The 12104-nt window shown below is 41.5% G+C and overlaps 1 protein-coding gene across 1 annotated transcript in view; it reads right to left on the bottom strand.

Annotated features, from left to right (window-relative positions):
• Positions 1-11503, bottom strand: part of HNRNPLL (heterogeneous nuclear ribonucleoprotein L like) — a 38696-nt gene extending 27193 nt beyond the window's left edge. Inside the window, exon 1 of the mRNA XM_043918212.1 lies at positions 10950-11503. Within this exon, the coding sequence (XP_043774147.1) occupies positions 10950-11135 (186 nt within the window). The 5' untranslated portion in view covers positions 11136-11503. The remainder of the gene's footprint in view (positions 1-10949) is intronic.
• Between the last annotated feature and the right edge of the window lie 601 nt (positions 11504-12104).

Genomic DNA, 12104 nt, shown 5'->3' with positions numbered 1-12104 from the left:
GCACCACTCCTACATCACTTCAGAAATGACCTCCATGGCAACGTAAGTGTCCATCAACAGATGAATGGATAAAGAAGATGTGATGCGTGTATATGTGTGTGTGTGTGTGTGCACACGTGTGTGTGTGTGTATATATATATAATAGAATATTATTCAGCCATAAAAATGAAATTTGGGGACTTCCCTGCCAATCCAGTGGTTAAGACTCAGTGATTGCACTGCAAGGGGTGCAGGTTGGATCCCTGGTCAGAGAACTAAGATTCTACATGCTCCAAGGCTCAGCAAAAAAATATATATATTGCTATTTGAGACAATATGAATGGAGCTCAAGGGTTTTACATGGAATCTAAAAAACAAAACAAACCTACAAGCGAAACAAAACGAAAACAGACTCACAGTTACAGGAAACAAATGGATGTTGGGAGGGGAGGAGTGTGAAATAGGTGAAGGGGATTAAAAGGTACAAACCTCCAGGTATAAAATAAATAAGCCATGGGATGTAATATACAGCATAAAAACTATGGTAATATTATAATAACTTTGTAAGGGACTGATGGGTACTAGATTTATTATGGTGATCATTTCATAATGTATGCAAAGCCAACTCACTATGCAGTACACCTGAAGCTAACATAATATTATACATAAACTATATTCCAATTGAAAAGTTTTTAAAATGAAAGGAATGAAACCCATGTACAATTCATACATATAACCAAAAAATCTATTAAAGGAAAAGGTTTTTCTCCTACAAACGGGAAGAAAGGTTTTTTCTTCTAATCTAAAAGAGCATATTTTACCATTAAAAGTTAAGAATCATTTTAAGAAAATTAAATCCCTTTATGGCTATTTTTTTTTTATGGCTATTTTTAAAGACCTACCAACTTTGCTTTATTATAAAGGCTGTTAGAAAATACTATAACAGTCTTGTGCGCAGCTAATTAAAAATGTCAGAATCTAAAGATCTAATTTAAGTATATAAGTAACCATGAGATTACTCTGACACTGTTGTCAAAATTGAGTCCTTTGAAAATATTAATTCAGTCCTTGGAATTTCATTTGAATTGCTTATGCTGAGTTTTTTCTAAGGTAAAACCAATATTGATTGCATGCCACTAAGTCTGAAATGAATCCTATGTAATTGCACCCTATGTATACCAACATTCTATTAGCAGCCTAAACAAATGAGACTGTCTCGGTGAAACTCAACAACCAAATGGACATTATCATCATTAAGCTCTTAAATACTACTGGATGACAATAATTCAGGAAGAAAGCTCTAAATAATACCTAAAAACCTAATTTACAGACAACACAAAATACAAATAACAAGTTTTACTCTAAAAATAATTAGACAATAATAAACTACAAGAAATAAGAGCGCTGTCTCCTTTGATCCTCAGAAATGAGCTGGCAATGGTGGAAGTGTAAAATAAGCTCTATGGTCTGGGCTCTTCACACAGTACCAGAACTTAGAGGGAGGAAGACTTCAGACTGAAGAGTAAAGACAGACAACCAAATGCAATATGTGAGGTTTCATTTTATAATAGATAAAAATTGCTATGAAAGTCATCTTAGGGAAAACTGGAGAAACTCAATTATAGACAGGATATTAAATAATAGAAGTACTGATTATCTGAAAAGTAAAAGCAAAAGTTGCTCAGTCGTGTCCGACTCTTTGACCCCAAGGACCATACAGTCCATGAAATTCTCCAGGCTAGAATACTGGAGTGGGTAGCCTTTCCCTACTCCACGGGATCATCCCAACCCAGGGATCAAATCCTGGTTTCCTGCATTGTAGGAGGATTCTTTACCAGCTGAGCCATAAGGGAAGCCCAAGAATAGTGGAGTGGGTAGCCTATCCCTTCTCCAGAGGATGTTCCCAACCCTGGAATCAAACAGGGGTCTCCTTCATTGCAGGCGGATTCTTTACCAACTGAGATATCAGGGAAGCCACTGATTGTCTAAGGTACCATTATGATGGTAATGGCTATATGAAAAGCATATCCTTATTCTTAGGAAAGCTGTGGTATTTAAGGATGAACTATCATAAAATTCTCCAAGCCAGGCTTCAGCAATATGTGAACCGTGAACTCCCAGATGTTCAAGCTGGTTTTTAGAAAAGGCAGAGGAACCAGAGACCAAATTGCCAACATCTGCTGGATCATCGAAAAAGCAAGAGAGTTCCAGAAAAACATCACTCTGCTTTATTGACTATGCCAAAGCCTTTGACTGTGTGGATCACAATAAACTGTGGAAAATTCTTCAAGAGATGGGAATACCAGACCACCTGACCTGCCTCCTGAGAAACCTGTATGCAGGTCAGGAAGCAACAGTTAGAACTGGACATGGAACAACAGACTGATTCCAAATAGGAATCTGCTTATTTAACTTACATGCAGAGAACATCATGAGAAACATCATGAGAAACGCTGGGCTGGAGGAAGCACAAGCTGGAATCAAGACTGCCGGGAGAAATATCAATAACCTCAGATATGCAGATGACACCACCCTTATGGCAGAAAGTGAAGAACTAAAGAGCCTCCTGATGAAGTGAAAGAGGAGAGTGAAAAAGTTGGTTAAAAGCTCAACATTCAGAAAAATAAGATCATGGCATCGGTCCCATCACTTCATGGCAAATAGATGGGGAAAACAGTGAAAACAGTGGCTGATTTTATTTTTCTGGGCTCCAAAATCACTGCAGATGGTGACTGCACCCATGAAATTAAAAGACGCTTACTGCCTGAAAGGAAAGTTTACCAACCTAAACAGCATATTAAAAAGCAGAGACATTACTTTGCCAACAAAGGTCCGTCTAGTCAAGGCTATGGTTTTTTCCAGTGGTCATATATGGATGCGAGAGTTGGACTATAAAGAAAGCTGAGCACAGAAGAAATTATGCTTTTGAACTGTGGTGTTGGAGAAGACTCTTGAGAGTCCCTTGGACTACAAGGAAATCCAACCAGTCCATCCTAAAGGAGATCAGTCCTGGGTATTCACTGGAGGGACCGATGTTGAAGCTGAAACTCCAATACTTTGGTCACCTCGTGCAAAGAGCCGACTCACTGGAAAAGATCCTGATGCTGGGAAAGATTGAGGGCAGGAGGAGAAGGGGACGACAGAGGATGAGACGGTTGGATGGCATCACCGACTCAATGGACATGGGTTTGGGTAGACTCTGGGAGTTGGTGATGGACAGGGAGGCCTGGCGTGCTGCGGTTCATGGGGTCGCAAAGAGTTGGACATGACTGAGCGACTGAACTGATCATGATATCTGCAATTTACTTTCAAATAGTATAGGGGAAAAAAGTATGTATATAGAGATAAAATCCCAAAGGGTAAAATGTTAAAAACTGCTGAATCTAGAGGAAGGACATATGTAATTAAACATTTTACACTTTTTTAAAAGTTGGGAAATTGTTGTATTCCCAGGTGGCTCAGTGGTAAAGAATTCACGTTCTATTGCAGGAGACATGGGTTCGATCCCTGGGTGGGAAAGATCCCCTGGAAAAAGAAATGGCAGCCCACTCCAATATTATTGCCTAAGAAATCGCACGGACAGAGGAGCTTGCTAGGCTCCAGTCCAAGGGGTTGCAAGAGTCGGACATGACTGAACGACATTTAAGACCTACAAAAAAATATGAAGAACAAAAAAATGTTCATTAACTCAACACCTACTTTAGTAACACTGCCCCATCAGTAGAACACATCTCTTCTTCCTACCTCCCTTCCAAACATAGATAACGAGTATCTGGAAAATAAACTCATAAAAAATGAGTATTTTTCAAACTGGTCTCCTTACAAAGAAATGGACTATAGGACCACTTTTTAAATCTCTCAGAAGATCTGATTTTATTATTATATACTTATATTTCCTAAATGAAACAGATGAAAACTTAAGTCATTCTTTAAAATATGAAAGATATTAAATGCCATCAATATGGTATTTAGAGGCAGATATGATTATCCCACCTCAAGGCTGAGAACATATCTCATAACCCCTATATATGTCCCTTATTCCCACTCAATGACTCTGCCTTTCATGAGTTTACCTACCTTGACATTTCTCTAAATTAGTACCCTTTTCTTGAACTTAAAATTTTCTCATCCTTTCTGTAGTTTATTTAAAAAAGAAAACAAACAAACAAAAAACCCTAGGGTTGTTTCCAAATATAAAACTGATGTATGAAAGATATCTTTTCAAACTATATTTTTCACTATACCCCTCATTTCCCTCCCAAATACTAACATTTTTCTTAAATCAACACTTTATACTATATACTGATGATAAGAAATCTGAAATCATCTTCAGACATTCTTTTGCTACCCTAAAAATACTTCCTTTAAGCATCATACTATGCATCTGAATCTTAAATTGGTGAATAAGTCAGTACTGTTTACCCCATCCACATATTAATACTTTGACTATGTCTTCTAAAGCTTAAAGAGTTTCTCATATAGAAGCTCATTCTGTCCACTTCAAATGTTTAATTATCTAGGCTCTCTCCTGGTCTATTTATCAGACTAGAAACAATATTCTAAATAAGAACCCAGCAAATGGAGGCATGCCTTCAATTTACATGTGCTTGTTTTCTTTTTTAATCCCTCAATCCCTTCTTTAGGTAAACTGTGTGAACTATAACGGAGGCATTTTTTGGTCCTCACGGCAAGCTACAGACCAGTTACAAACACCTAGCCCCTCCTCAAAGGCTACCTCAAAGACAAACCCTGAGTGCTAATTTTGACTATTGCTGATTGAAAACCAGGCTCAACTAAAGAGAAGGGAAGCTCTGTAGAGTACAAATGAAGCTTCCATAATGAGAGAAATGAGAAGGGTCCACTAGTATTTCTCGATACAGTGAAACTGTAAACTCATAAAGGCAATGCACAATGTCTTCAGGCTTTTTTGCTTTCCCAACATTTCCATGCATAACACATGCGCAACACCAAACATATTCTGTCCTCCTATATAGGATTAAAAATGAACAATCTCAAATTGAGTAATTCATCCTCCAAAACCAAATGTGCAGAGAACCACTGCAAGTGATGATTATAAGTCTCTCCTTAAACACCCTCAATGACAGGGAAAAACCTTGTGAGACTACTACATTTTTAGAAAGTTCTTCATAAGACGCATCTAAATCTGTCTCCCTGTAACTTCCTATACAAAATGGCCTGTGAAGTCAGAGCAGTGTTTGAATCTTTGGACATTTACAGGCTTTGTGATCTTACACTACTTACTTAACCATTCTGAACCTGTTTCACTTGTGAAAAAAAAGAAAACAAAATCCTCATCACTTAAAATTACAACAAATAAAAAGGACAAGTACAAAATGTTGAGCACGGTGCCAGATGTAGTTACTGAACAAAAGTTCAATAAATATGAACCACTGCCACCCCCATGCTTATCTTCATTTCCCTCTTTTACATAACCTTTCTATTTGTAATGATTTCTGAAATCACAGACATTTCTGAAGTTTACCTTTCAGGCTAAATATCCCCCAGATTCTTGTCATTCCTCTTATGATTATGATCTTGAGTACCTTCTCTATCCTGGTAATTGTTTTCTGGATACATTAAAATCTATCAAAATAGTACCAAGAAATGAGCACAGATATTTAAGATTATGCCCCCCTTTTACTCTGGATACTTCACACAGGTGAAGGACCAACTAGTTTCAAGGGACAGATGCAAGTATTTTTTTAACTTCCGTCATGCTTGGAGTTAACTAGTACATGGTCCTCAAGTCAATCACATCACTCAGTCTTTTCTTTCCTTACAGTAGAGCAGATCCCAAATACGGGAAGTCCTTTAATTTTCCTACTCAAAGTTTAAGGTACATCTGATCATATAACAAAGATTAAAAATGAAGAGTCATATAAGTCAAATAACTTTCTGAAAAATAATCTACCTTTTTGCTCATGTGGTAGAAATCCTATGGTTTTGTCTACCCAAAACTCTCTCCTCCTCATTCTGGTTAAACACAAAAACAATTAAACAGAACACCTCAGTCCCACATTATTCCACTGGTACTTACTCACACAGCTGTAACTTCCCAACTCCAGAAGGAGTCCAGTGACTCATCGGGAGCAGGGAGATACTAAAAAAATGGCTTATCAGAGGGGATAGTTACAGACATGGAGGGACAGACTGTGTTCTCTTTATTTGCTAGCGAAAACAATGTAGGCCTAACTCTATTATTACCTAGAGGAAATAGGGGCTTCCCTGGTGGCTCAGAGGGTAAAGCATCTGCCTGCAATGCAAGAGACCTGGGTTTGATTCCCGGGTCGGGAAGATCCCCTGGAGAAGGAAATGGCAACCCACTCCAGTACTCTTACCTGGAAAATGCCACAGAGGAACCTGGTAGGCTACAGTCTATGGGATCACAGAGTCACAGAGCTGAAACATGGAAAGAGACAGAATCTAGTCCCTATGACTTCATCTAAATCCCTAGATCATGAAATGCCTAAAACTAGTGCCACAACTTGGCATTCATAGTTATATGGACCAATAAACTCCCTATACCTGCCCCCTTTTTGTTCTGTTTAAGCTCACCTGAGTTGGTGCTGTGGCTGCAACTGCAAACTTTGAAAGCTGTATTCCATTTCACAGAGGGAAAATAAAGTGCTAAATGATGTAGAATCACACATTTTTAAATGTGGAATTTTTTTAACTATTATAGCCCCAACACCAAGGACAGCACCTAGCACATGATAGGACTCAAATATTTTCTTTTTTAATGAGCTAAGAGATCCCAGTGATCATCTAATCCAACCATCTCATGTGATAGATAGCAAGTCGAGTTCCAAAGAGATTAAGTCACAAAGGATGCTGGTAGCAGAGCCAAGACACCTACTTTGGTTGGGCTTACGGCTCTCTTTTCACTTTTCACTTTTATGTACTAACATGAAAGAACAGTCACTTGTTAAAACCAAAAGGCAGTAAAACCTACTAATTTTTTTTTTTTTTTTGGGGGGGGGGTGGGCTCTGCTGCCTGACACACGGGATTTTAGTTCCCTGACCAAGGATTGAACCCCAGCTCCCTGCGGTGTAAGCACAAGCCACTGGACCGCCAGGGAAGTCCCAGAACCTACTACTTATACTTTTCATTTACTTCCCAAAACTAAACCTAAAATTCTCACTCTACTGCAGCAGCTTAGCTAAATAAGACACAGTACATTACTGTTACAGAAGCCTCGAGGCTCTGGCACTTACCTCTGAGGTACACATCCTTGAACTTTTTTATTCTCCAGAGTGTAATTACTATGCTCACTGTCACAGTCTAAACTCTTCCTGTGGGAGCTAACAAAGTGACTTCATCCCATCTCCCATTCTATATTCATCCCAATAAGCCATCACAGTAGTCCTATCATCACTGTAATTCAGATCATTAAAGCTTAATATAATAGTGTATCTTAAATTCAAATGAGATTCTCTATGTAAGGCAAACAGAATATTCTGTTTGGAAATCCTAGATCCTTATTTTTATCTCGACATTTTGCCATCTTACAGATCTATTTATTAAAAGTTGAGAAACTTTAACTTTCACCTCATCACCAATCACTTTAACAATTTTTGATTTGTCTTTTTAGTCACTAGCAGAATAAAAGAAAAACTTAAAAGTCTCTAAAGTGAATTAATACTCCATAAATTTTTATTGATACCAATCTTCATAAAACCAGAATTTTTTCTAACTAACCTCCCAATTCAATTCTTCAGCTGGTTTTGCCAAGCGAAGAGCTAATATTCTGAAATCAAGCTGCTTTCTGAAAAGTTTTTTTGGGGCTCCAAAATCACTAGAGATGGTGACTGCAGCCATGAAATTAAAAGACACTTGCTCCTTGGAAGAAAAGTTATAACCAACCTAGACAGCATATTAAAAAGCAGAGACATTACTTTGCCAACAAAGGTCCGTCTAGTCAAGGCTATGGTTTTTCCAGTAGTCATGTATGGATGTGAGGGACTATGAAGAAAGCTGAGCGCCAAAGAATTGATGCTTTTGAACTGTGGTGTTAGAGAAGACTCTTGAGCGTCCCTTGGACTGCAAGGAGATCCACCCAGTCCATCCTAAAGGAAATCAGTCCTGAATATTCATTGGAAGGACTGATACTGAAGCTGAAACTCCAATACCTTGGCCACATGATGCGAAGAACTGACTCATTTGAAAAGACCCTGATGCTGGGAAAGACTGAGGGCAGGAAGAGAAGGGGCTGACAGAGGATGAGATGGCTGGATGGCATCACTGGCTCAATGGACATGAGCTTGAGTAAACTCTGGGAGTTGGTGATGGACAGGCAGGCATGGCGTGCTGCAGTTCATGGAGTCACAAAGAGTTGGACAGGACTGAGCAATCGAACTGAACAGAAGCAGATAAAGATATTTACTATTAATATGATCTTGAAGGTCATACCTGCTAAATTTAAGAACACAATTTACTTCACAAGAATAAAGTAACTGCATAATACACAGCGTGAACTTCCATAAGCTTTATTCAAAATGTAGTCCAAAGAATGCAAAACACTCTGGGAGTTTTCGCTCTTCAAAGCACCAAAAGACACAAATCTGAAGTGTGTCTTAATTTCTCATATCCAAACTACAAACTTATTTCTTTTTATACCTTAAAAACATCATTTACAATGACTAATTCATCTTTAAATCAGGAGCATTTGTATAAACTTTTTCTCAAATACATCCTCTTTAAACCTAGTTATTATTAAAGAATCAAGAAAACCCATGAAAAGCCAAACAATGTAAATCTCTGAAGTCTTACTGCACACTTTTACAATCTTCCAGCTAGTGTTGAAAAGGTTACCCATCATTGTACCTAATCTGCATTTACCTAAACAGTTTGATCACGAAGTCTTCTGGGGCTAGGCTGAGGTGCAGTCAAACCCTTCTCAGTTAGATGAATTACCATATTTCTGAATGATGACGCACTAGACAATAAATTTCTATTCAGGGCATTCCTGTCCTAGTAAAATTTTATTATGTACAGGTTTCCACAGCTGCAGTGATTTCAAAATAGTATCCAAAATTACATGAAGAAAAATGTTTAAGAACAGGAAAAATAATCCTTCATTAGATTCAACAGTGCAATATTGGCTCTACTATTAAATAAAAGCAATTCACACTCTCCTAAGAAAAAAAAAGCAGTTAAAATTTGAATTTATAACTCCATCTACATACATTAGTTCCTGCCTGGGTAATTTAAAAGCTGCATTAGATCAACCACTGAATTACAACTTCAGGTACGAAAAGCACGAAGTTCAACTTTCACATTTTATAAAGAGAACTCAGAATAGTAGTTAACTGACTTTACCAAGGTCACACATTGTATACTAAGATTTTCTGACTCCCCAAGCCCTGCCCAGAGCTATTTCGACTACTACATACAATTTATTTTGAATGTATTAATTATACATTATTTTCTTCCCAACATCTATAGTATTGGCTTAATATATTTAATCTGTTTTCAACAACAATTTTTTGTAAACTGGTTAAAGTATCTTTCCAAGACACTCAATGAGACATTTCACACCACCGCACAAAAACTCAACCAAGACTTTTGGCAAAAGAATATGCTGATTCAATGCATCTAAATATCAGTTATAATATTCCAACATTCCTGTTTTCAGTTTCCACGATGGACTCTGAACTGAAACTTCCTAAGAAGAAATGCACTTCTTTTATTCACACTTCCAAGTTACACTTTGAATATTCCAAATAGCTAAGCACAGAAGTTGAAAGCAGTATCTAGCCATAAGAAAACTATTTAGAGGAATAAAAAGTTTCTTTTTTAAATGTCTTGCAAACTCTTTGTAAACTAAATTCTACTGACCAGAATTTATGTTAAAATGCAAACAAGAGCTGAAAGACTTCTGACTTCTAATTTGCCTTATAAAAGGTGAAAAACACTTTAATCTGATATTAGAACATATATGCAATTTCGAAAATTTCATGTGTAGTTTTTTTCTAATCAGTTAGAATGTGTTTCATGTTTAAAGAACACCTAAGTCATAAAGACAGCTTAAGTGCACCAAAAATGGCAAAAAACTTTTGCTTTGCTTCACGTCCTTAAACTTTCCATTCAGCTGAAGTTGAGTTACCACTTGCTGCGGATGAAACGATTTTCACATTCCTTCTGACTCTATCTAAGCTTTTTGATGCGGAAAAACAAGAATCTCGGAACGTGTGTCTGATGCAGTTCTGAGTTCAGTTTTATGGAACAAATTGGGAACAAACTGCCCAGGAAAAACTGAAGATTTAAGATTCCTTTTAAAGTAGCGGTACGCGAACACCTGCCAACACATTTTATTTTTAATCGAAGAGCCGAAAACTGTACTGAGCAATAACCATGAAACTGGGGAGCAAAGCATGGCGCCAGGCCTAGCAAGAATAAAAAAATTTTAATTAAACCTTGAGGGGAACTGGGTTGTGAGCCCCACAGCGTAATCTGTCACTTAGCCGAGGCTCTCCTCAGCACCTAGGCGTAGAGATCCCTGGGCGGAACCGACGCCACCATCCTGCGATCTAGACCAGCGCGTGGATGCTGCGGGCTGGGGGCTAGGGACTGAAGGGTTGTCCGACGCCCGTCAACAGCCTGAGGAGTTAAACTAACAAAGGGCTAATCGCGCACCAGAGCCCCCCCGGAGCGGAAGCAACGCCTCGCGCCGCCCCCCGCCCGCGACCCTCCCTAAGTTCAGGGCCGGCAATGGACTCGCAGCGGGGCCTGCGGCCAGGCCGGGGCCGGACTCGCGTTCGGGATGCTGGAAACAGGTAGGGCGAAGAATAAAAGCCCGAAAGAGAAGAGTCGGCGCTTCCCGACCTGGTCAGCGCCGCAAAAAGGGAAAACGAGGAGGGCGAGAGGCCCCGGGGCCGAGTCCCAGCCGCGGAGCCCTGCTTCCCAGGGAGCCACCAGACTCAGCTGACGGGCCGCCACGCTTTGTTACCGGCTGTGAGAAGCTCCGGCCGCCGCCGCCATCGCCCCCGCCCCGGGGCGTCGCTTCCCGGCGGTTCTCGCCTTCCTCGGCCGCGTAATCGATCTCCCCCTCCTCGGTCTTGAGGCGCTTGGCCTGGCTCTCGTAATCCCGGTCCTCCTCGTACGTCTCCCTGGGGGAGGATGAGGAGGAGGACATGGCGGCGGCCACAGGGACCGGCCGGCAGGCCGGTGGGGGTGGCGGCGGGGTGCGGGCCTCGGACGCCGCCGGCCAGTCCCCGTCACCGGCAGCGCCTCTCCAGCAAAGATCTGCGCGGACCAGCAGTCCGCGGGGGCCCCGCGCCCTGGAGCCGGGTGGCTGAGGAGGGCTGGCGGGATGGGGAGGCACCCCGGGAAGAGGCTCCGGAGCAGCCGCTCCCCTTTATCACGGGGCGGACATCCAGCCTCTCCCTCCTCCTGCGTCTCCGCTCCCAGCCCGGAGGAGCGAATCTAAGGATGGGGACGCGACCGTGGCTTCCGGTCTTCCCTCCTCCCCTAATCCGCTCCTCGCCGCCCAGGCCGAGCCTCCGCCCCCGCCTTCAAGGCAGCCGCCCGGGATCGAATCCAGCCGCAGCCCGCGGGAAGCGCCCCCCTCCCCAGTCCGGGCCTCGCTCCCTATTGGCAGAGGGAAAAGCCGACCAGGCTTCCAATTGGCTGTAAGGACCGTTCGTCAAAAGCTGCCCACGGACCGGCCTCGTCCCCCCACCCCCTCCCAGCCCCTTCTGAACTTGCGGCTGGCCTGCGAGTCCTCACCGCGTAACGCCCGCCGCGCGCTGCGCGGGAACCGTTGCTGCTCCGCGGCCGTTAGCGCTGTTGCGCCATCCCTAGGTGAAGCGCGGAGTGAACCCCGGCGGACGAAGAGGCGTGCTGTGGCGCCAGAGCTGCGGGTGTTAACCACCCTCCCGCTAATTTAAATGCTTTTATTCTCTTCAAAAGAGAAAATTCCTGCCCATACACCTCACACAGCCCTGAAACTACAGGGGGTGAAGAGAGAAAAGAGCTTAGCCTTCTCCCCATGTTATGTTCAAATCTGATACAAGTGGGTGGACTCTTTCCCCTCCCCTAAGTAGATGTTCCAGAACAGTCAACATTTCCTGAGGTGCAAGTCTGAGGAAGACGCTCCACTGGG

Source organism: Cervus elaphus, chromosome 11 (genome assembly GCF_910594005.1).
Source record: "Cervus elaphus chromosome 11, mCerEla1.1, whole genome shotgun sequence".
Lineage (NCBI taxonomy): Eukaryota > Metazoa > Chordata > Mammalia > Artiodactyla > Cervidae > Cervus > Cervus elaphus.
This window is presented reverse-complemented; position numbering and strand designations above follow the sequence as displayed.